The sequence below is a fragment of the Miniopterus schreibersii genome, assembly GCF_964146895.1.
Source record: "Miniopterus schreibersii genome assembly, chromosome: 4".
NCBI lineage: Eukaryota > Metazoa > Chordata > Mammalia > Chiroptera > Miniopteridae > Miniopterus > Miniopterus schreibersii.
Window position 1 is genome coordinate 65568442 of NC_138105.1, and position 23222 is coordinate 65591663.

Consider the following 23222-nt stretch of genomic DNA (forward strand, 5'->3'; position numbering starts at 1 on the left):
TGGTGGGCCTAGGTGAATTTAGAATGTATTTTGAGGGCAAAGATAATCCATTTTTTAAAATAATTGTTTTAAATTGGGAAATATAACACACAAAAGAGAGCACAAATTGTAAGCGAACAATTCGATGAATTATCTTGAAGTGAACACACTGAGGTAATCAGCTCCCAAGTTAAACAAAACATGATCAGCGCGGTTAGAAATCCCCTTCACCTTTACCTCCTCCCAAGGGTAACCAGATGAAGTCACTTGCACCTGGTTTTCTTCTTTATATAGATGGAATCACACCATATTTACTCTTGTACCCAGCTTCTTTTGTTCAGCATTCTGTATGAGAGCTGCATGGTGTTGAGTGTAGTAGTAGTAGTACCTTTTCCATGGCTGTGTAATATTCCACAACATAACTGTCACAAGTTATATGTTGTTACTGAGCATCTGGTAGTTTCCAGTTTGGGGTAATAATGACTAATTCCGGGGTTCTGAACACTGGTCTTGGGGCAGGCTCAAGTGGCATGTCTGTTGGAGGATGGATCCAAAAGGGGCATTGCTGGATGCCAAACAGCCTTCCAAAATAGATGTAACAATTTATACTCCCCTAGTGGGGTGAGTTCAGGTTTTCAACAAGGATAAATTTTAAGCAGTGAGTTACCCTATCACACGGTGTTTTTTTAGAGGTGCTTTGGCTATAGTGGAGAGGCAGGACCCAGCAGAAGACTACCCAGTCTCCTCTCCCCTCAGTCTCCTCTTTCATTTTCCCAGTGGGCCATCACCACCCATCCCTCCCTTCTGCCCTCTCTGTGCTCTTCACCCCTTCCCTTGGGAATCCACTGGGTTAGGGAGACAGATGAGAATTTCTTGCACTATAAAAAGTCCCCTGGGTGCTCCAGCTCCCTGAGGGTGGGGTTTCTGTGTCATATAGCCCTTGCAAAGATCTTTTGAAGTCAGAATGGCTGCCCACCCTCCCTACCCCCATGCCCACCTAGGCCCACATCAGGAAATCTGCTTTCCTTTTAGCTCTCGGGGCAGGGGAGGGCTTTCAACTGTTCCTTGGAGGGTCGAGGTTCAGCTGGGGTCTGCATTCTCTGATCTGGGAAAAGGGTCCATGTGTGCCTCTGCACAGTGGGGGCAGTCTCAATATCTTCTGTCTCTAAGGGAAAAGAATCTCACTTAGGGGCCTTCTGGCCTGCTGCTCAGTATCAGCTCTGCTAAACCTCCAGCACCTGGGCAAGCTGTGTGACCTGTAGCCTCCAGCTGACCCTCTCTGGTCTATGCGTCAAGTTAGGAAGTGCACTTATAAGATGGACTCACCTAGGACTCTGAATATTTAGTCCTGTAACAGAGGAGGGAGCCCAGACATGAAAGAAAGAAGTCCTCTCCTCTCTGGGAAGGGGGGAACCACAGGCAGCCCGCAACACAGAGGCAGGAACACAGCAACCAACCTTCTCACATCTTTATTTGAAAGGCACAGCTAAGCCCACCCGCGATACAGCATTTTCACTTCTCTGCAGAGTTCAAACGACTGAACACAACAAAAGCTGACAGTCTAAAAGGCTATATACAGACACAGGTGTGGGTGTTGCTTTTTTTTTTAAAACATTTTTCTGTCTTTTTTTTTTTTTTTTAATATCCCCTCTCTTAAAAGACAAGCTAGTATACTGGAAAAAGAAAAAAAATAAAATAAAAACCAAGACAACTTGAGTACCCTCATCTTTATTCGGAAAAGGGAGAAGGGGAATCTTGGGTTGCCCACCTCCACCCTGCTCATCCCAGCTGAACTTTCATCCCTCGGTGGGCGAGGAGAGAGGACCAGGTGGGCATGGGCATCTGAAACTAGCAGAAGTGAGTGGGTGGGAGGTAGAGGGAGAGACGGGTGCCCAGGGCAGGAAGGGGCAGCTAGCATTGTGTTTGCATGCAGTGCCAGGGTGGGAGGCTGGGGTGTGCCCTGAGGGGGCCCAGCGGGCAGACTGTCAGTTACACATGTGCGAAATGGGGAAGTGCAGGGGGTGTTAGATTTCTTGTGGTTTTGCTCCCTTCTAACCTGGCCTCCCATTTTCATCTCCAGGCCTCAGCTTGCCTTATCTGTGACCCATTCAGGCTGCAGGGGAGAGGAGGAGGGAGGCTGGGAGCCAGAGCAAAGCTAGGAGGTGGCACACAAGCAGGGCTAAGGCCCCAGCAGCTACCATAAATACTACCGGAGTTTAGCCAGTCCCAAGCTATACTGTCTTGCGGTGAACATTCCTCTCTCTGTGTATCTTGTCTCTTCTTTGTCCCCTCACCCTCCCCATCCTGGCCATGGGCTAATCTGACTTTTCCCCATCATCCTCCTGGTGGGTGTCACCATCGTGCCCATTCTTGTCTTCCTTGGAGAGGTGGGCCTGGGAGCCCAGTGCAGACAGCGAGAGGAGGCCAGTGCCCGCACTCACCGCCGGCAGTGAAGGCGGCTGCAGCCCCACGGGCAGTGGGGTCAGGGGCAGGGCCAGAGCCTGCAGCTGGGACAGCTGGTGGGCTTGAAGCTGCTGCTGCAGGGCAGAGGGAGGGGGGATGTTAGTCACTTGGGGCCCACTTGCCACCTGCCATCTTCCCGCCCACCCCAGACCCCAGACTTACTCTGATGATGGAGTTCAGTTCTGGAGCTGTGACCTGCTTTGCTCTCTCAATGGCTCCCAAGACTTGCTGCTGGTGCTGGAAGGAGAGGACACACGGGGTTTGTGCTAGAGCCCAGGAGAAGCCCGACTCCAATCTGTCCTGTTAGTGCTATCTCCTAACCCCCATGGCTTTCCATCCCACCAGAAAGCCCCCTCTCTCCAGCCACTTCCTTTCACCAAGCCCCAGTCTCTTCATCTGGAAAATGGGGACAAATGGAGATGCGTAGAAAACCCAAAGGGGTTGGGGCCAGATACTTAGAAAAAGGCCTTTGGGTGAGTAGGAGAGAAACCTTGGATCATGACTATCTGATGCCATGTGCAAAGAAAAACGCAGAGCACAACCTGGCCAACTGTACAGGAAAGTCTTGTTCCTTCAAGAGCTCAGAGACTGTGCTGTGAGATCTGCTAATCCAAGTTCCTGTCCTTCCACAGCTGGGGATGGCCCAGTGAATTCTGGCAGGGCTGGGGTATGAATCTAGGTTCAGGGAGTATCTCCCACCTTTTCCCACCCCTCCTGCTATCAGATGCTAGAATCTGCAGTCTTCCTTTTTGCTTTGGCTGCTGGGAAGCCCCTGTCATGAAAGGTAAGCACAAGTCTAGGTCAGCAGGGCCCCCAGAACCCTCTTCTCTGGAGTTTTCATGGTGACCTTCTGGAGTGGTTCCTAGGCACATAAGACACCCAAAAGTCCCTGAGATATGGGTAGGGATTAAAGAGGGAATGGTCAATTATAGATAGTAAACCTGGCAGAGAGCAGGAGCTGGGCCTTACACAGTCAGGTGGGGCGCAGTTGCAGGGTCTGTGTGAAGAGGGCCTTACACTAAGAGTCTAAGAACCCCAAAAAGCGTAAGAGGAAGAGCTGGGCGCCTGGTTCTCTTGGGTATGTGCATGTGTCCATGTGCGCCTCTGTCAACTGTGTACCTCTGTGTGCATCTACATTTGTATGCAACTGTGCTTGTGTATGTGTCCGTGTCCACATTTGTATCTGTGCATGTCTCTGCACATTTGCACAAACATGTATCTGTGTGTGCCTATGTGTATGTGTGTGCTCTGTGTATATCTGTATGTTGCATCTATGTTTATCTGTGTGTGTAGGTCTCCGTGTGTGTGCAGAGTGCCCTCCCCTCACATACTCCTTGTCCCTGGCCCAAAGCAGCCCATAGAACCTGGCAGGTGAATCTCAGGAGGGTGAAAGGTGGAAGCAAAACAAGGAAAAAAAATTTTTGGTACAGCCCTTGGCATAGCTGACATTTTTACAGTGAAATGACTCACTCAGGCTAGGAATTCCACAGCAGGGTGAGGCCCCTCCTTCTATTGCCCTGCACCCCTGGGGGTTCTCCAGCCTGGGGATTATTCTGCACAGGCTGGCTAGTAGCTGGGAGGTCCAGAGAGGGGAGGCATGTGCCCTGAGGTGCCCAGATCACTGCTGCCCCAGATGACTGCAGTGGGGAGGGCCAGGAGCAAGTTCATGGTCCATCTACCTCCTCCTCTCTGAAGCTGGGGGCGGGGGGCACTGCTTACCTCTTGGGAAAGGTAGGGGAGGACCTGGGCACAGATCCCATTCAGCCTCTTGACAATTTCAGCCTAGAACAAACACAGACTTTTTAGTCCCTAGTCCCCTCACAGGCACAGGTGCAGACCAGCCCCAAAGGCCTGGGGTTTTCCCTGAGGAATCTGCTCAGCCCAGGGTGGGATCAACACATGGAGCCCTGCGGTATCCAATTAGTGGCAAAAGAAGGAACTGAGGCTGGTGCTCAGCCCTACAGCTAATAGCATAGCCACAGTCCGGATTCCAGACTGGGCAACTCAGGGTCTGGGAGGCCCTGGGAAGATTGCACCCAGAGCCTGGTAGGTAGTGAGCAATCTGTGGGAGGGAGAGGGTGGGGGCAGTAGTATTATTCTGTGACATCCTTGATAGGGGCCTCCTCAAGGCAAAGATGGCTAAAGCAAGGCCGGAGGGTGAGAAGCAATCTTAGGGTCTCAGGTGTGTGAGTATGAGTATATGTCAGCCTCCTGCCACTGTCACAAAGGGGAGACAACAGGGTGGGGGTGGCAGATCTAAGGAAGGCTTCTGTCCCTCCTCCTCAGGCAGAACCACCTCCCAGGGAGATTTGAGAAAGAAGGGGGTGCTTGGGAGGGAACAAGATTGGATCACAAGGGCAGACTTGGTGTTCAGCCAAGGGGCGGGTTCCTACCTGCCTGGGGGTGCCATGGAGAGAGCGAGAGGGCGTACCTGCTTGTGCATCTCAATGTTCAAGCCATAGGACATCTCGTAGTACTGTATGAGGGGAGACAAAGAGAAAGAAATGGGGGCCGGTGAAGGATTGGGGGGCTCAGAGACAAAGATGGTGACAGAGACAAAGGGGGAGGCAGAGAGGGGAAAAAGCAAGAGAGAGACATGGAGCAGGGAGTAATAGAGAGAGGCAGGTGGGAGGGAGCTGGGGGGGAGACACCCCCACAAGGAATGGTGCTTGGTGGGACTGTTTACAGAGCTGGGGAGCTCTAGGGCCTTAGCCCCAGCCTGGATCCCAGGTTTCTGAAATAATTATCCAGCCCCACCTCCCTGCAACACACACATTCCAGGGCTCCTAATCTTTTATCTTTATGTGTCTTGTCTGCGGGTGGCCCCAGACTGCAGGGAAGTTTGCCTTCCTGGGTATAAATAATGGAAGATAAACAAAGCCTGCTGGGCTTGGCTCTGGAGCCAGCAGTGCCCCCTCCCCATGCCCCAGATCTAACCCTGCCCCCTCCTGTTATAAACCCTCTCATGGCTTCCCATCACCCTTCCCCACCAGAAAGCTCAGTGGTTCCTAGACCTTTGGTCATTGTCCACCTTCCCCCACCCCCCAAGCTCCTACTCATTCTTCAAGACCCCAAGGGCAATGCCCCCAATTCTCCAAGCTGCTTTCTTCAGGCAGTGGCTTCCCTCTGGAGTCCCCCAGTCCCTTCTGGGTCCCTCTCTGCCCAGCCCCTTCCCTCTGGAGCTGGGAGCTTCAGTTTCTGGCTCTGCCTCCCCACAGCCTGGGAAAGCTGGGCTAGAGACTGGGCCAAGGCAAGGGTTTTTGATGCAGAACTCGCCACCTGGTGGGTATGAAATAGCAAGTGATTCTGGCAGTGTGGATGGCAGGGTCTCAAATGTCAGTCCAAAGAATGACTTGTTATCCCTCCCTTCCCACCAACCTCAAAGGATGTCAGCCTCCTGGGGGACAGGGGAAAGCCCCAGCATCCCAAAGTTTGGGAGAGGAGGGGTTAAGCAATGGGATGCCTGGATCGTGGGGGCGGGGATCCGGCTGCTCCCCCACGTCAGTTCCTGGCTTCCACAGCCGCTGCCGCCTCTGCTGGCTGCCAAGGACAGCCAGGGGACCTGGCAGGCCCAGGCTGCAACCCGGTGGTTTGGCAACTCCACAACTGTCTGGGCCAGCAGCCAGGCCAGCAAGGTGGACCCTGAATCTTCACACTTCCCAGAGGAGGTAGCTAGGGTTTGGGCAGCAGCTGCTGGTGGTGGAGGACAGTCTGGGGTCCCTCCATCCCCACCCATTGGACCTTAGCCAGCTCACCATCACATAATGACGCTGCATCTCTGACTTCTCGCTTGCCAGCTTGTCACATTCGAGCTTCAGGCTGAAAAAGAACATGGGGAAAGGGGGTGGGGGCTGGGCTGAGCCCCAAACTTTTGACAGAAGACAAACATGATCTCTCCTGTGAGGATGGGGTGGGGGGAACCTCAAGTTCCTTAACTGCAAAATGGGCATTAGGAAACTAACCTTGCAGACCTGGTGGTGAAGAAAACGATGATGATGATAATAATAAAAACAACTCAAAGCAAACGCCCTGACTGTGGGTCAGCCAGGGATTCAAACAACCTTTTACCCATCCCAAAATCAGATGAGGTCAGTACTATGAGCATCACTCATTTTATAGATGATGCAATGGACACCCAGAGAGGTTGAGTAACTGGCTCAAGGCCACACAGTCAGGAAGCTGGCTTCAGAGCCACACTCTCAACCACTGGGAAAACTCTCCAACAAGAGGGAGGGACAAATAGAAACTGTAAAGGGGCCCAGGAGAGGGCCAAGGGCTGGCTGATAGGGCTCTGGGTTGGACTCACCAAGGAATCTCCAATGGGGCCCAGCACCTCTTATGGCCTTGATTTCACTAGGGGGTAAAAGTTCTACTGTTGGGTAGTAAGAGACGGTGAACCCCTAGCCTCTCTCAGGCTCCCCAGCAAGGAGGAGCTTCAGGTATTTCTTAAAGTGCCTCCCCCCCCATGAGGGTCTCAGTAGAGAGGCTGACAGTACAGAATCCAGATAGACTGGGTTCAAAGTTCAGCCCTGGGACTTAGATGCTGTGTGATTCTGGGAAAGCAAACCCTTCTAACTCTCTGGGCCTTGGTCTCTGTGCTTGTTAAAGTACCAACCTCCCCTGGTGGGGTGATGAGAATGAAATGGAATGAGACCAGAAATGTCCTTAGAATAATGCCTGGCATACTTTAAGCACCCAATAGATGCTTGTTGGTCTCACAGTCACCCCAGGAACCTGGTATTTCACGGTGCCAGACTGACCATAACTGTATACCCCAGTTCAGAGATGAGCCATGGCTAGGGTTGTTGTGACCCCCTTGAGTTTGTTTTCTCTGATTTAAAAAAAATGTTCTTTTGTTGTCACCATTTAAAAAACAAACAAACAGGCAACCCTGGCTGGTAGCTCAGTTGGTTAGAGCATCGTCCAGATATACCAAGGTTGCGGGTTTCAATCCCAGTCAGGGTACATACAAGAATCAACCAATGAATGTATAAATAAGTGGAACAACAAAGTGATGTCTCCCCCCCCACTCCTCTCTCTAAAAAAAAAAAAAAAATCAATAAATTAAAAAAACAACAACAGGCAACTTCATCTCAAATTCTGGATTTCTGGCTCTTCTTCAGGGCCTTGCAGATCCTGTGTGCCAACATGGTAGGATCCTTCATTGTATAATGGGAAGTCCAGGCCCAGTGGATGGAATCCCCGAAGCTCAGAGAGGGGTCTGGTTTACCCAAGGACACAGTCTGTAGCAGCATTGTGACCCTTGGTCAGCAACTGGCAGTCCTAGTGCTCACTGTAAGGTGGGCATGGGCCAGACAGGAGGGGAGGACCAGTAGGGGCTCAGAAAGGCCAGGCCTGTCAGGAAAAGGCCCAAAACTCTCCATATCATGGGATCAGAACAAAGTCCCTGTGCCTGCCCTTCAACCATCAATGCCTCAATTTCCTCATCTTTGAAATGAGCACAATAACAGAAGAGCAAGGAAGATTAAATAAAAGGTATGTATATTCAGTATTTAACACTTTGGGAGCATGGGAAGTATCCCAAGAGATTGGATCCTTTTGTGTGGGTAAACTGAGGTCTAGAGAGGGCCTGGCAAAGCTCTCCTCTATAACAGAGCCGTTGAGGATTTGCATTTTTTTAATGCAGAAATTGGGTGCAAATATCAGTTCTGTCACTTCCTTGCTGTGTTTCCCCTAGATATCCCTAAGCTCTCTGGGCTTAGTTTCTCTAAGTGTAAAATGCAGATAGTAATAGTTCCTTCCCCTTAGATCCCAGTACATGGCAAAGTTAGAAGATTAAATTCTGGAAGGAGGATGAAAATCTGTTGGATGCCAGGAATCCTTTCCCCAGAACTGGGCAGAGAGATAACAGGCTGCAGAATTTCTTCTTTTGGGGAATTTCTTAATTATTTTTTCTTTTGGAGGTGGGAGTCCACCCCCAACTCCAGTTGTTTAGATTTTTAATCCAGTGGAGACTGGGGTGGGGAGTGGGGTTCTTAAGCCATAGAGCTTATTTAATTTTGTGCCTCCGTTTTCTTATCTGTGAAATGGGCTGCTCTGAAGACTGAGTAATATTGGTAACTGCCAAGGACAGCAACTGCCATACAATAGGACACTCTACAACTACATTTTCTCAAATATTTGTATATAGCAAGGCCCACCACCTCCGTTCCAGCCCTCCTTCTTGCCATCTGCGCTGGGGGCTCCACCTTTCCCTGGGCAGGGACCTGTGCCCCCAGCTCACCTGTGGTACTGAGCTTGCAGCAGCTGAAACTCATCTTTGATGCGGTCGCAGGAGTCCGAGGTGGTAAATTTGAGTTGCTGGGGTAGGTGCGACGAGCCCTGTGGGGAGGGGACGGCCGGGATAAGGGCCAGGCGGGCGGGGAGGCCGCACACTTCCCACCCGGGCGCCCCGAGGCAGCAGCCGGCGCAGCTGCAGCCCCCCCCCTCTGCCCCATTTCCCCCGCCGGTGTTTACTGCCCCAGGCGCGGTCCCCGCCCTCGCTTCCTGCCCCCGCCTCTCCCGGGGAAGCCGACGGGTGGGTGCGCCCGGAGCCGCTCCATCCCTCACCACCCCCAGGCTGTGGAGGTGCGTTTCAAAGCCCGCCCTTGGTGGGGGGCAGGGTGCGCCCTCTACCGCCGCTCCAAAGCGCCGGGAGGGGGGTGCACACCCGAGCGCCCCAACTGCCTCCGTGAGGGGGGAGAACCTGTCCTAGGGAATCCCTTCCCCAAGTGTGGGGGGTGAGGACTCCTCTCAAAGTCCTATTGGGGGAGGGGCCTCTCATCGCCCGAAAATTAACTGGGGGCCCCCACCCCAGATTCCCAGCACCCTTCCTCCAGGCCGCACTCTTCCGGGAGGGGTGCGCCTCGGATTTCCTCCCGCTCCTAGGCCCCGAAAGCAGGCCAGGCGTTAAGAGGTGTCTGGTGGAGCACTCGGGGCGCCCGAGGCCAAGGCCACCCAGGCCCTACTTGGCTCGGCGGGGGGCGGGCCGCAGGGCTCAGGGACTGGGGTGGGGTTGGGGCGGGGAGCTGGAGAGAACCCCGCCTGGGAGCTGGGGGGACTCCGGGCCCGGAAGCTGGGAGGGGGCAAGGAGCTACAGTGGGGGGAAAGTCTGGGGAGCTGAGGGAGGGGGGGGCTGAGGAGCGCTGGGCCCGGAGCTGAGGGGACCGGGCCCTGGAGTTGGGGGGAGGCGCCGAGCGGGGAGCTGGGGGGTGGGGAGGGCGCCGGGCTCGGACCTGGAGGGGGATGGCCCGACGGGGAACTGGGGGGCTCAGGGCCCGGACTTAGAGTAGGGGAGCCAGGCGAGGACCTGGGGGGGCCGCAGGGCCGGGAGCGGGGGGGGGATGGCCCGGCCTAGAGCTGGGGGGTGCGCATGGCCCGAACTTGGGGGGGGCGCCGGGCCGCGAGCCCCGCTTACCGAATGCCTGCTTTGTGGAAACATCATGTCAGTCGCTGCGGGGGGCGCGGGCTGCGCCCCGGCTGTGCGCCCCAGCTCCGGCGCCTCGGGGCGCCGGGCGGCCGCGCCTTTGTCCCGGCGCCGATCTGCAGCTCCCGGGGCCGCCGCCGCCGCCTCGCGCGCCCGGCCTCGACCGCTTCCTGCGCCCCCTCCCCGTGCGCCCGGCCCCGGCGCGCCCCGGGCCCCGCTTCCTGCGCGCCCGGCGCCCCTCCCGCCGCCCGCCTCCTCGCACGCCGGGCCGCCGCTCCTATTGTCTAATGGCGGCGACGTCGGCAGTGGCCGCGGCCTCGGCTGTGCTGAGGCTCCGACTCCACCTGCTGCTGCCGCCCGGGCCCCGTGCGCGCCGCCGAGGGGGGGGCGCGCGCCCGGGGAGGCCTGCGGATCCCCACCCAGCCCGCCTCTCTCGGGCCGCCGGCTCAGTGACCTTGGGTCGGGCTCGGCTTCAGCCCTGGCAGCCGCCTGGGCCTCGGTTTCCCAGTCAAAAAAAGGGGCCCGGCGGCCCCCATCTAAACCACCGGCGCTGTCATGGGGAGACCTGGACGCGTGCCAGGGACATGCTCTGTAACCTTGGTTCCCTGGCTGTTCTCGCTGAACCTCGTTCTCCTCTTTTGTAGAAAAACAGGGCTCATACCTGCAACACACATGTATTGAGCGCCTACTGTGTGCCAGGCCCTGCTCCAGGATGTGGGGGTGCAGGTGGGGGTGTACAAAGTCCCAACCCTGATGGAGATGACTTGAGACAGACTAGAGACAAATAGTCGAGCCCAAACCCTGGCAGGTCAGGTGTTGGTAACAGCTATGGAGAAAATAAACCAGTGGGGAGGGCCAGGAAGGTGCAATTTTAAACGGGGGAGTCAGAGAGGGCCTCCTTGCCTGCAGAAGGACCTGAAGGTGACAGAGGGAGCCAATAGGGGTATAAGGTATGGTGGCTTATTCAAGGAGGCAGTGACAGCAAGTGCAAACGCCCAGTAGCAGCCCTGTTTTGGGCTCCCGGGAGCCTGGGAAGAAGTGAGAGCAGGGAGGCAGGACTAGCAGCTTCCAGCATTGGAGGAAAGGCCCTTCTCCCAAAAGGGCCTGTGCTTGGATTCATGATCTGCTTTTGCGGTATGGAAATTCCTAATTATTCTTGAGCAAGAGGCCTTGAAGTTTCATTTTGGATCTGGCCCTGCAAATTCTGTAGCTGGTGATGTATAGATGGTGCAGGGCCTTGTGGGCCGTAGGAAGGACTTGAGATTTTACTCTGAAGAAGGCGAGAGCCATGGTGGGCTCTGGGCAGAGAAGGGCAGAGGACCTGACTCAGATTTGATAGAATGTCTCTCCCTGTTATGTGGCTATCAGGCCTCAAAAAAGCTGTTGAAATAATGCATATTACCTCCCCGGTAAGTGTTAAGTACACACTCTCTTAATTCTCATCATCATCATTAACTATTCAGCTTGCCCTCTACAGATGAATAACTTTTTTGAGCCTTGAGTTTTCCCATTTATAAAATGGAAAGTTAGGACCCCATCACTTTTCCTGGACAGATGAGGGGCGAGGGTGAGGGTGAAATGGATAAGCAAAATTTAAACCCAACAAACTCTTAAAGATAAATAATACTTTAATATTTTTAAAAATAAAAAGTAATGCAAAAAATTCATGGTGATGGAAAGAAACTAGACTTCCAATGGAATATACAAATGTTGGATTATAATGTTGTACACCTGAAATTTATGTTATTAACCAATGTTACCCCAATAAATTTAATAAAAATAAATAAATAAAAATGCATGATCAGTGCCATGGCCTGTGTGGCTCAGTGGTTAGAGCATTGGCCCATGCACTGAAGGGCTGTGGGTTTGATTCCCAGTCAAGGGCATGTACCTGGGTTGCATGTTCAATCCCTGGTCCTGGTCAGGGCCTGTGCAAGAGGCAACTAATCTATGTGTTTCTTGCATTGATGTTTCTCTCTCTCTCTCTCTCTCTCCCCCTCCCTTTCACTCTCTCTAAAAATCAATGGAAAAAATATCCTTGGGTGAGAATTAACAACAACAACAACAAAAATTCATAATGAGCAAAATGCCAACCTTTTAAATAATAACAGGATCCAATGGGGCCAGAGATGAGTTGCAAAAATGCAGGGCCTCCGGTCCTGATGCTATAAAAAAAAAAAAAGAGCAAACTTTTGGAAAGTTCGATATTCCAGTCAGGTTCTGGAATACACAGACCCCACAAATTATATAAGAATCCCCGATTGGGATGGGCTACAGAATTTTGGGGGGCCCGGGCAAAATGAAGATGGACAGCTTCTTGTTCAAAAATGATTAGGAATTTCGAGATGGTGATAACAGAGCGTTAAACCAAGGGCAGGCTCCTTCCTTGGAGAGGACAGGGTCCTGTTTGAGTGCATGAGTTGCCTGCCCTTGAAGCTCATTCTGCCCCCAATACACACCTCCCACACACCATGGGGACCAGACACCCTTCTCCTGGGAGGCCACCTGCATCTGACCCTCACCTGTGCAGGTACCTCCAGTATTAAGGTACTTGGTAACCAAAGACTCCCATTTTAACACACTCCAGAGCTGATCATAGACACTCCCAGCACAGTAGGGTCAGGCCTGGGCCACAAGGAGGGACTCAGGGCATTGCCTTTGAAGGAGAGTAATTATGAGAAAGTAATTTTCAGAAAAAAGGGCCTTTTGGCACATAGCAAAGCCCAGAAGTGTGATCCAAACTATGAACAATAATAAACCCACCTGTATATGTTTTTACTCCATGCCAGGCTCTGCCTTAAGCATTTTAACCCTAGGTACTGCTACTATGACATTTGAAAGAAGGGGAAATTAAGGCATTGAGAGGTTAAGTGACTTGGCCAAAATCAAATAGCCTGTAGGTAGCAGAGCCAGGATGGGAACCCAGGTACTTACTTACACCCTTGCCTCCTGAGTTACTGCCCTTCCAGAGGGGCATGAGTCAGGACGTGGTGGGATAATGGCTGGAGAGGGACAGGGCCAGAACAATGCAGGACTGAGGAGATAGGATTTGACCTAGAGGGCACTGGAGAGCCATGGGAGGTTTTAGAGCTGTGTTTCTGTCTTCACTCTTGACATTCTGGCCTGGATTATTCTCTGTGGGGGACTCTCCAGGGCATAGTGCAGTGTTGAGCAGCAGTCCTGGCCTCACCCACTCTATGTCAGGGGTACCTCCCTGTCCAGTCTTGAGAAGCAGAAATGTATGCACACATTGTTGATTAGGGCATGGGGAGGCAAAATCGCATCCAGCTGAGAAGCTCTGGCTTAGAGTAACAGAGAGATACTGCCAGTGCCGAGGGATAGAAGGTTTTGCTGGTAGTGGGAATGGGGGAAGGCAGGGAGAGAGGCCAGTAGTCAGGAGAGAGCAGGCTGGCTGGGTCCACTGCACCAAGGAGCTAGAAAGAACAGAACACGGCAAGGAAGGGAAAGGCAGGGTGGAATGCTGCAACCAAAAAGGGAACAGCTTTAATTATGTAATAATTTGGGGAGAATCAGGGCTTTCGAAGATCTTCCTGTCTGGGTGGCTGCCATCCTACATCCCTCAGACCCCACTCATCCCCAGCCCCTTGGGTCCACATCCTGGTCTTTCCTCCCCCTGGGATTCTCGGGACCACATCTGGGGCCAAATTGGAGCAGGGATCTGTCTCATGTCACCAACCATCTGAGACCAGCCTGGCCGCCTGCTTACAAATGAGTGCTGGGCCCCACGGCCTCCCGGGCAGAGCCAGGCGCTGGCTGGCAAGTGATGGATGGGGCTGTGTGGCCATTAATCACAGGCAGGGGAAGAAACAGGTGGCCACCATTCGGGCACAGGGACTCCCTCTGATATATCTGGCAGAGCTGAGGCCTCAGCTGTCCAGCTCTGGGTTCAGCCTCTGGCCTGCCATAACCTGGCTGGGTGACCTGGAGCCATGTGATTTTACTGCTTTTCATCCCTTCCCACCCCCCGCCAATCCCAATGGAGCTATTATTCGTTCATTCTCTCAGTAAACCTACTGCACCTAAAGCTCCTTGGTGCAGTGGTGCATCTTTATTGCACCTACTGTGTGCCAAGCATAATTCTAAGTGGAGGCTGACAGCAGTGACCAGGGTGGACCAAAATCTCTCCCCTTACAGAGCTGACAGGCTTTTAAATCTTGACTCAGATCCTGTCCCGCCTCTGCCCACAGCCCTCCAGGGCTCCCACTTCTTTGTGGCAAAAGCTCAGGTCCTCCCCTTGGCCCACACGGCCCTGCACAACCTGCCCCCATTGCGTCCCTACCCTCACTTTCTCCCTCTCTCCCCCTTGCTCACTTTGCTCCAGTCGTGCAGGCCTCTCCTGCGTTCCTCCAACACACCAGGCCTTATCCTGTCTCGGGGCCTTTGAATGGGCTGTGCTCTTTGCCTTGCAGGATCTTCCTCTAGACATCACCTCACTTCCTCCAGGTCTCAGCTCAGATAGTACTTCCTCAGACAGGCTGTTGTGGACCTCCCTAAAATTTCCTGACATCCATTCGCTCATCCTTCTATATTTTTTCTTAATAATAATATCTCTTTCCATTTATATTTCCATTTATGTGCTTATTGTCCCCAATAGAGTGTCAGCTCTTCAAGGCAGGGATTTAGTCTTTTTCATTCCCTGCACAGCACTTGTCACACAGTAGGTGCTCAATGAATCTTGGTTAATATGAACATTATGTTTGTCAGGGTTAGGCTGCCCAGTCAAAGCCGAATGCAGCTGAGTCAGCTCCGGCTGCTGTAACCAAATACCACAGACGTGGCGGCTTCTAAACAATAAACATTTATTTCCCACTGTTCTGGAGGCTGGGAAGTCCAAGATCAAGGTGCCAGCTGATTTTGTTTCTGGTGAGAACTCTCTCCCTGGCTTGCAGATGGCCGCCTTCTTGCTGTGCTTCTGTGGCCTTTCTTTGGTGAGTGTGGTAGAGATATCCCTCTTTCTTCCTCTTTTTATAAAGACACCAGTGCTATCAGATTAGAGCCCCACCCTTACGACCTCATTTAAACTTACCCCCTAAAAGCGTCATCTCCAGATACAATCATATTGGGGCTTAGGGCTTCTACACAGAGATTTGGGGGGATATAATTCAGTCCCTGGCACAGCTCAACTGAGATCTGCTCTTTCCACCGGACGCAGCTCTGTTCCTGGGACATGACTAAGTGCTGTTCGTTCTGCCTGGAGTATGTGCCTTAAAGCCTCAGGAAGGGATGAGAAGGACAGGCTCCCATTCTACTTGGTACAAGCATAGCTGGGGAGGCAGGAATTTATCTGATTGCCACTCTAATGTGGTTCCCAACCAGGGGCGGTTCTGCCCCCAGGAGACATTTCCCAATATCTGGGGACATCTGTTGTCACACTAAGGCTGGATGTATGGTGATATATTTGTGATTATTATATTCATTGTTTTCTTCTGATTTTTTTAAATCCTCACCCAAGGATATGTTCTTATTGATTTTTAGAGAGGAAGGGAGAGAGAGAGACGTTGATGTGAGATCATCATTGATCAGTTGCCTCTGTACGTGCCCCAACTGGGGATCAAACCCGCAATCTAGGCATGTGCCCTGACTGCCAATTGAACCGCAATCTTTTGGTGTACAGGATGACCCTCCAACCAACTGAGCCACCTGGCCAGGGCTTCTGATTTTAAAGGAAATTAAAACATGTACAGGCTCCTAAAAGTACTATGGGGCCTAGGCACTGTGCCCAGTGGATACCTTAGCCCTGCTGGGAAAAACCTGAGGGCAGAAAGGAGGTGGGGCAGGTAGAGATGGGGTGGAGGCTGGACAAGGTGGGGGACAGGCGGGGAGGGAAGGAACCCGATACAAGCAAGATTGAGATTCAGCAGGGTGGTGGTTAGCACGGACGGTGAGATGGAGGGGTGGCAGGGATGGAGGGCAGAGCCATCGTGACAGTGAGCTGGCCTGGGACACGGTGTCCTGGGTGGCTTGCTAGTTCTGTTTTGGATAAGTCGAGTTCAAGAACCCAGTGAAACTCCCACAAAAATGTCAAGGAGAGGAAAAGTAGATATATTGAACTCCATCAAAATTAAGAACATGTGTGCATCGAAGGATGCCCTTATGAGAATGAAATGACAACTCAGAATGGGAGAAACCAGTTGCAAATCCTGTATCTGAGTAGGGCCCGTTATCTCCCATTCTGAGTATAAAGACAGAAAGAACTCCTATACCTCAGCAACCGCAAACAGAGCACGCAGCTCAAGAGGGCGAAGGACTTGAACAGACAGTTCTCCAAAAAGACAAGCGTATGGCCAAGATGCTCGACATCACTAATTATCAGGGAGGCGCAAATCAAAGTCACAGTGAGACTTCACTCTACTTTATATGCATGAGGATGTGTATAGTAAAAAAAAGGAAAATAACATTTTTTGGGTGGAGCAATTGGAGGCCCTGGGCACGGCTGGTGGGAATGGAAAACGGGGCAGCTGCTGTGGGAAACGGAAGGGCAGTTCTTCAAAAAGTTGGACATGGAGTTACCGTATGATCCAGCAACCCCGCTCCTAGGTGTAGGCCACAAAGAATGAAAAGCAGGAATTCAAGCAGATATTCATAGACCCACGTGGGCAGCAGCGTCATTCACAGCAGCCAAAGGGGGAAAAGGGTCCATGGACGATGCGTAAGAACAATTTGCCGTCTTAGCCATTTCTGAGTGCCCAGTTCAGTGGCATTCAGCACACTTATTTTCGTACAATCATCACTGCCACCCATCTCCAGAACTTTTTCATCTTCCCCAACTGAACTTCTGTCCCCACCGAACGCTGACCCTCAACCTCTTCCTCTAGCTCCTGGCGCCCACCTTTTACTTTCTATCTCTATGGATTTGACGCCTCCACGGCTGTCCTGTGAGTGGACTCACACAGCATTTGTCCTTCTGTGACTGGCTTGTTTCATTCATTTGGCACTCCAGAAATAAGCCCCGTCCCCTTAGCAGTCATAACAGTCACCCCCCAGCCCTCTCCCCAGCCCCTGGCAACTACGAATCCACTTTCGGTCTGGGTTTGCCTGTCTGGACATTTCACATAAATGGAATCACACACTGTGTGGCCTTTTGGGTCTGGCTGCCCTCACTGAGAGTCACATATTCAAAGTTCACCCACGCTATAGTGAGTGGCAGTGCCTCACTCCTTTTAACGGCTGCATAATATTCCGGAAGAGATATATATATCTATTTTATTTATCCATTTTATTTATCACATGTTATCCATTCATAAGCTGACAGATATCTGGGTTGTTTCCACCTTTTTCTTATTATGAATAAAGCTGCTATGAATATTTATGTACAAGTTTTCATGTGAACATAGGTTCTCATTTCTGTTGGGTGGATACCTAGGAGTGGAGTTGCTGGGTCAGATGGAAACTTTGTTTTACCTTTTGAGGAACTGCCAGATTGTTTTCCACAGCAGCTGCACCATTTTTCATTCCCACTGGCAATGCCTGAGGGTTCCAATTTTTCCAAGTCCTCACCAGTACTAGTTATTAGCCCCTTAAACCTTCAACCTCAGTTAAACACCTCACTCACCTCTCTCGAGTCCAGCCCTGTAGTGGGGTGAGCAGCTCCCTTGTTCCCATAGTCCTCGCATGTTTTGTCTACAACTCATGAAATCCAGGAAAGAAAAATGAACAGCAATAATGGTAACGCTGATGGCAGGGGCCTCCTATGTGCTGGGAGCTGTTCTAAGTCTTCTTCACATATTCATTCATTTACTAGTAACCCATTTTGCAAATGGGCTCAATAGAGGCTCAGAGAGAGTATGGCCTGGCTGGAGGCTCCCCAGCCTGGAAGCTGCTGGGCACCCAAATCTCTGAGCCTTGTCACCCCCACTCAGGGCCATGCTTGATAATAATGTGTTTTGTTTTTGTGTGTCTTCTCCTAGGAGCTTCCAGCTGTGCCCTTGTGAACCCGGCATTGGCAGGGCCGAGAACTGCTGTTGGGGTGTTTAAAGGCCTTTAAAAGGTGTTCACAGCATTTCTCTGATGCTACACAATAATTAGGTATGGTGATTAGGGAACACATTCAGTGGGCGTGTCTCTGGGGACACCTGGGGACTGTAGGGAGCAGGGAGGTATGGCTGCCCACCTGGCCTGACCTCCAGAGGCCCCTGCTGCCTCTCCTGAGACATCCAAGGACAAGTGCCTGCAGCAGCTTTGCAACTGGTGAGCTGTGTGGCTCTGTACATGTGTCTGTAGGTCTCTGGGCCTCTGCTGGGTGGGATTAGTGCCATTATAAGAAGTGAAGGAGCCCAGCCGGATGTGGCTCAGCAGTTGAGCGACCTAGGATCCAGGAGATCGCGGTTTGATTCCCGGTCAGGGCACATGCCCGGATTGTGGGCTCGATCCCCAGTGTGGGGCGTGCAGGAGGCAGCCGATCAATGACTCTCTCATTATTGATGCTTCTATCTCTCTCTCTCCCTCTCCCTTCCTCTCTCTGAAATCAATAAAGATATACTTAAAAAAAGAAGTGAGGGAGATCAGAGCTCCCTCTTCATTATTTGAGGACAGAGCAAGAAGACAACCACCTGCAGGCTAGGAAGAAGGCTCTCACCAAGCACTGACCCTGCAGGCACCTTGGTTTTAGACTTCCAGTCTCCAAAAACATGAGAAAATAGGTTTTGGTTGTTTAAGCCACCCAGTCTATGGCATTTAATTATGGCAGCCTGAGCAGACTAAGACAAGGAGTTATGTGATTTAATCCCCAGAATTAGCGCCAAGAGGAAGTTGCTATAGTCAAGGAGACCCAGAGGCCCAGAGAAGGCAAGACACTCCCCTAAGATCACACAGCCAGGAATTGACAGATATGAAATTCAGACTCAAGACTGGCTAGTTCTCAGCCTCGCATGAATCTCCCCAACCTTCCCCAGGACTCCCCCCCACCCCACCTGCAAACCACTCCAGGGAGGCTGTTTAGGTTCTTTTTTAAAAATTTATCTCTATTGTTGAAAGTATTACAGATGTCCCATTTTTCCCCCATTGGCCCCCTCCACCACCCCCCATCCCTCCTAGTCTCATTGTTAATAGAGAGATATGGGTTTGAATTCTTACTCTGGCATTCTGTTTGCTGAGTGACAGCGACCAAGGTGCACTCTATCTGAGCCTCAGTTTCCTCATCTGCAAAACAGGAGTCCTAACAGATCCAGAAAGTTGTGAGGGGGCAGGAATCAAGCATGCCAGCCCCTTACCTGGGGATAAGCACAGAGTAAAATACTTGGTCAGTTGTCCTCTCTGACCCTCAGTTTCTTCTTCTATAAAATGGGCATAATGTTGGTACTTACTTGTGTAAAGTGCTTGAGTCAAAGACTTGAGTGGATGGGAGTAAAGAGCTCATAACAGGGTCCGAAGCCAGTAAGCATTTGATATATATTAATTTTAAAATATAAAGCCCTGGTCCTAGCCGGTTTAGCTAATTGGTGTATCGGTCTGTGGACTGAAGGGTCTTAGTTTTGATTCAGGCCAAAGGCACAGGCCTCGGTTGCAGTCTCGATCCCCAGCCCCCAACAGCGCGTAGGGGAGGCAGCCAATCAATGTATCTCTTTCACATTGATGTTTCTTTCTCTCTCTTTCCCTTCTACGCTCTCTGAAAAGCAATGGAAAAAATATCCTTGGGTGAGGATTTAAAAAAAATAAAAAATAAAGGGTTGCTGGTTGGATACCCAGTTGGGGCACATGCCTGGGTTGCTGGCTCCATCCTTGGTGGGTGGTGTGCAGGAGGTAGCTGATCCGTGTGATGTTTCTCTCAACAACAGCAAAAAATCTTAAAAAATAAAAATGTGCATAAAAATAAACACGCCCACCAACCCAGAGACACACACCCCAGGACCCCCCAAGGATGAGTGGCTGCTTTCTCTGCAAACTGTGCTGTTCAGCCTGGTCATGGAGGAGCACACATAGCTATTTGCATTTAAATATAAATTAACACAAATGAAAATATTGAGTTACTTAGTTCCCCTGGCACACATATCTCAAGGGCACGCACACAAGCGGCTGGCAGGTCGACAACCTCAAGCAAGAATAGTGCCATGTTGGTAGAAAGTGCTGGTGGGCAGCGTCGCGTGGAGACCCTCCCCTAGGTCAGGCGGAGCAGGCAGCTCCGACTCCCCAGGCCCAAGGCCGCGGTTCCACGACTGTCCACACGGGGGCAGTATGTCCCAGGATCCAGAGCCAGGCACAAGCTGAGTAAAAAGCTAAGGGTACCGCATCCCTCAGCTTGCGCGTCCTTGGGAAGCGTCCACCGTGGGCCAGGCACTGTGCTGGGCACCGCGCAGTCCTCAAGACATTCTAGTCCAGGGTCCCCCCTCTTTACTTGGGCATGGTGGCCGGGTCATTCTGTAGGGGGACATCCTGGGCGCTGTGAGGTGTTGAGCAGCATCTTGGGACCCCACCCACTCGATTCCAGGAGCACCCCCAGTAGTGACAACCAGAAATGTCACCAACAGTACTTTCTTTTGGTAGGGCATAATCACACTCAGGTGAGAAGCACCGTTGACAGCTGACTCACTGGAATAATAAACAATAATAATCTTTATTATTATAACAAGAAACAACACTCATGGACTGTTTACTGTGTACAAGGCCTTGTTTTAAGCAGTTTGCATAAATGAAACCCTCTGAGGTAGGTAACTCATCTCTGTTTTACAAAAAAGGAAATGGAGAAAGATTGAATCACTGCCTCAAGGTTACAGCTCAGCGTCATGGAGCTGGGATTTGAACCCAGAAATTGTGGGTGCAGAGCCTGGGCTATTACTGACAACCCAATTCTCACCATTCCCACAGCCTCCACCCTGATCCAGCCCCCATCAGGGGCTGTCTGGCACAGTCCCCTGGGCCCTCGTCCTCCAGCTCCCACCGTCACCCGACCACCACAGCCTGTCCTCCCAGCAGCAGCCATCAGAGGGCGCCGGCAAGGCCCTGAGTCAGGTCCCTCCTCTGACCACCGCCCTTCAGCACTCTCACCTCCCTCAGGGTAAAAGGCCCAGGTCTCCCTCGCCCCGCCTACGGCCCTGCACCATCTGCCCCTTTCCCTCCCTGCCCTCACCTCCTCCCTCTCTCCCTCTAGCTCACTTTGCTCCAGCCATTCCTCTTCCTCCAACACGCCAGGCTCTGTCCCGTCCCAGGACCTTTGCACGGGCTGTGTCCTCTGCCTGGATTGCTCTTCTTGTAGATCTACGGATGCCTTGCTCATTTCCTCAGAGAGCCCTTTTCCAATCCCTGTATCTAAAATCCCACCCCTTTCCCAAGCGCCCTACTCTGCTTTATTTTCTTCCCTTTAGCATTATTCCTGTCTAATACTCTATGTATTTTAATTATTTATATTTGTTTGTTATCTGTCTGCTCCCACTTAGAATGCCAGCTCCATGAAGGAAGGAATTTTTGTGGGATTTCTCATTGCTCTGCCCCCAGCCTAGAACCATGTGTGACACACAGTAGGTACTTAATAAATATTTGTTGAATAAAAAACTGGTTCTATTATGTCCATTCAGCTCATTATAATGATAATACTGAGCATATATTGAGTACCTTATGTGTGCCAGGCTATATGCGAATTATTTTTTTAAATCATTTACTTATTTTTTGAGATATAGTTCACATATCAAATTTACCATTTTAAAGTGTACAATTCAGTAGGTTTTAGTATATTTAAGATGTTGTGCTGACATGACCACTAATTATAGCATATTCTATCACCCCAAAAAGGAACCCTGTCCTTGTTCGTAGTCACTCACCATCCCCTCCCCAAGCCCCTGGCAACCCTAACCCACTTCCTGTCTCTGTGGATTTTCCTGTTCTGGACATTTCATATAAATGGAATCACACACTATGTAGCCTTTTGCATCTGTTTTCTCTCACTGAGCATCATGTTTTCAAAGTTTATTCATGATGTAGTGTGTATCAGTGCTCCCTACTTTTCATGGCTGTCTAATATTCCAGTGTATTCCAGTTTCAATGTGGATGGACACATTGTGTTTATTTATTCGTCCCTCAATAAGCACTTAGATTGTTCCCTCTTTTTGGCTGTTATGCATAATGTTGCTGTGAGCATTCATGTGCAAGTTTTTTGCTTGAACACCTGTTTTCTTCATATCCTTGCCAACACTTGTTATTATCTGTTTTTTTTTTTTATTCTAGCCATCCTAGTAGTTGTTAAATTGTATCTCACTGTGGTTCTGATTTGCATTTTCCCGATAACTAATGATGTTGGTCATCTTTTCTTTTCTTAACTCACACAAACCAACATTTACTGAGTATCTACTTTGTGTAGAGCATCTTTTCATGTGCTTACTGATTTTTATCATCACCTCATTTCAACAGATGCAGAAACAGGCCACTTCCTGTTTCAGAGAGGGGTAGCTACTTCCTGAAAGTCACACAGCTGAGAGGGGGCTGAGAGGGGGCAGTGTGTGAAGGGCGAGAACCAGATAGCCTAGTAGCTGCTCAACATGAGACTGCCCTGAGCTTCTGTGTGCAAATCTTTGTATGGGTGTACATCTTCATTTCTGTTGGGTAAATACTTAGGAATGAAATGGCTAGATCCAACTGTAGGTATATGTTTAACCTTTTGAAAATCTGCCACACGGTTTTCCAAAGTGGCTGCACCACTTTGCATTCCCACCAGCTGGGGATAAGGGTTCCAGTTGCCCCCTATTTTTGTCAGCACTTAGTATGCTCAGACATTTTCATTCTGACCATATCTCACTTTTGGTCTAAACTTATCTTATTGTGCTTTTTTTGTTGTTAATCGTCACCTGAGGATATGTTTTCTCAGAGGAGTGGGAGGGAGGGAGGAGGAAAGGGAGAGAGGGGAAGAGAGAGAGAGAGAAACATCAATGTGAGAGAGACACATTGAGTGATTCCCTCCTGCATGTACCCCAATTGGGGCAGGGAGGAAACCCTCAACCATGCAGGACAGAGGGGCACCTGGGGTCAAAGTGCCAGCCCTGGAATCAGGTGGCAGATTCCACAGCACTCAAGTCCCTACCTTTGTCCATGCCTCATGGCTGAAAATGGAGTGCTCACCACCTTCCCCTTAACTGGGAATCAAACTTGTGACTCTTCAGTATGCAGGCTGACGCTCTAACCACTGAGCCATGCCGGCCTGGGCTCTCATTGTGCTTTTAATTCACTTTTTCCTAAGTGCTACTTGGCCATCTATATATCTTTTCTGGTAAAGAGTAAAAGCTATTGTTTATGGAACTGTATGACCAAATGTTCATGTGTGCCTACTATAGACCAGGCCCAGGATTGGGTACTGAAAACAAAACTGTGACCCAGACAGACCCAGACCCCCTTAGTCTTCTTGGATCAACCA

The 23222-nt window shown here is 51.0% G+C and overlaps 1 protein-coding gene across 2 annotated transcripts; it reads right to left on the reverse strand.

Annotated features, from left to right (window-relative positions):
• Nucleotides 1-1433: 1433 nt before the first annotated feature.
• TLE5 (TLE family member 5, transcriptional modulator) lies at nucleotides 1434-10248 on the reverse strand. 2 transcript variants are annotated; one of them, XM_081137031.1, is made up of 7 exons: nucleotides 9860-10248; nucleotides 8687-8784; nucleotides 6198-6261; nucleotides 4874-4918; nucleotides 4162-4224; nucleotides 2605-2679; nucleotides 1434-2516 (listed from the first exon to the last, which is right to left on the reverse strand). In XM_081137031.1, exons 1-7 carry the CDS (start codon nucleotides 9884-9886, stop codon nucleotides 2295-2297), a joined length of 594 nt encoding a protein of 197 aa, XP_080993157.1. In that variant the 5' UTR covers nucleotides 9887-10248; the 3' UTR covers nucleotides 1434-2294. The 2 variants fall into 2 exon arrangements, with proteins under 2 accessions (XP_080993157.1, XP_080993156.1); XM_081137030.1 differs by having other exon boundaries at nucleotides 1434-2513; nucleotides 9860-9998.
• Nucleotides 10249-23222: the final 12974 nt, after the last annotated feature.

Bases quoted from the DNA above. Each gene is read 5' to 3' on its own strand.
- TLE5 (XM_081137031.1), bottom strand. From the start codon at position 9,886: ATGATGTTTCCACAAAGCAGGCATTCG. The intron at 8,785-9,859 runs GTAAGCGGGGCT...CCCTCCCCACAG, and splicing joins TTCCACAAAGCAGGCATTCG to GGCTCGTCGCACCTACCCCA. The intron at 4,919-6,197 runs GTGAGCTGGCTA...CCCCTCATACAG, and splicing joins TGCAGCGTCATTATGTGATG to TACTACGAGATGTCCTATGG.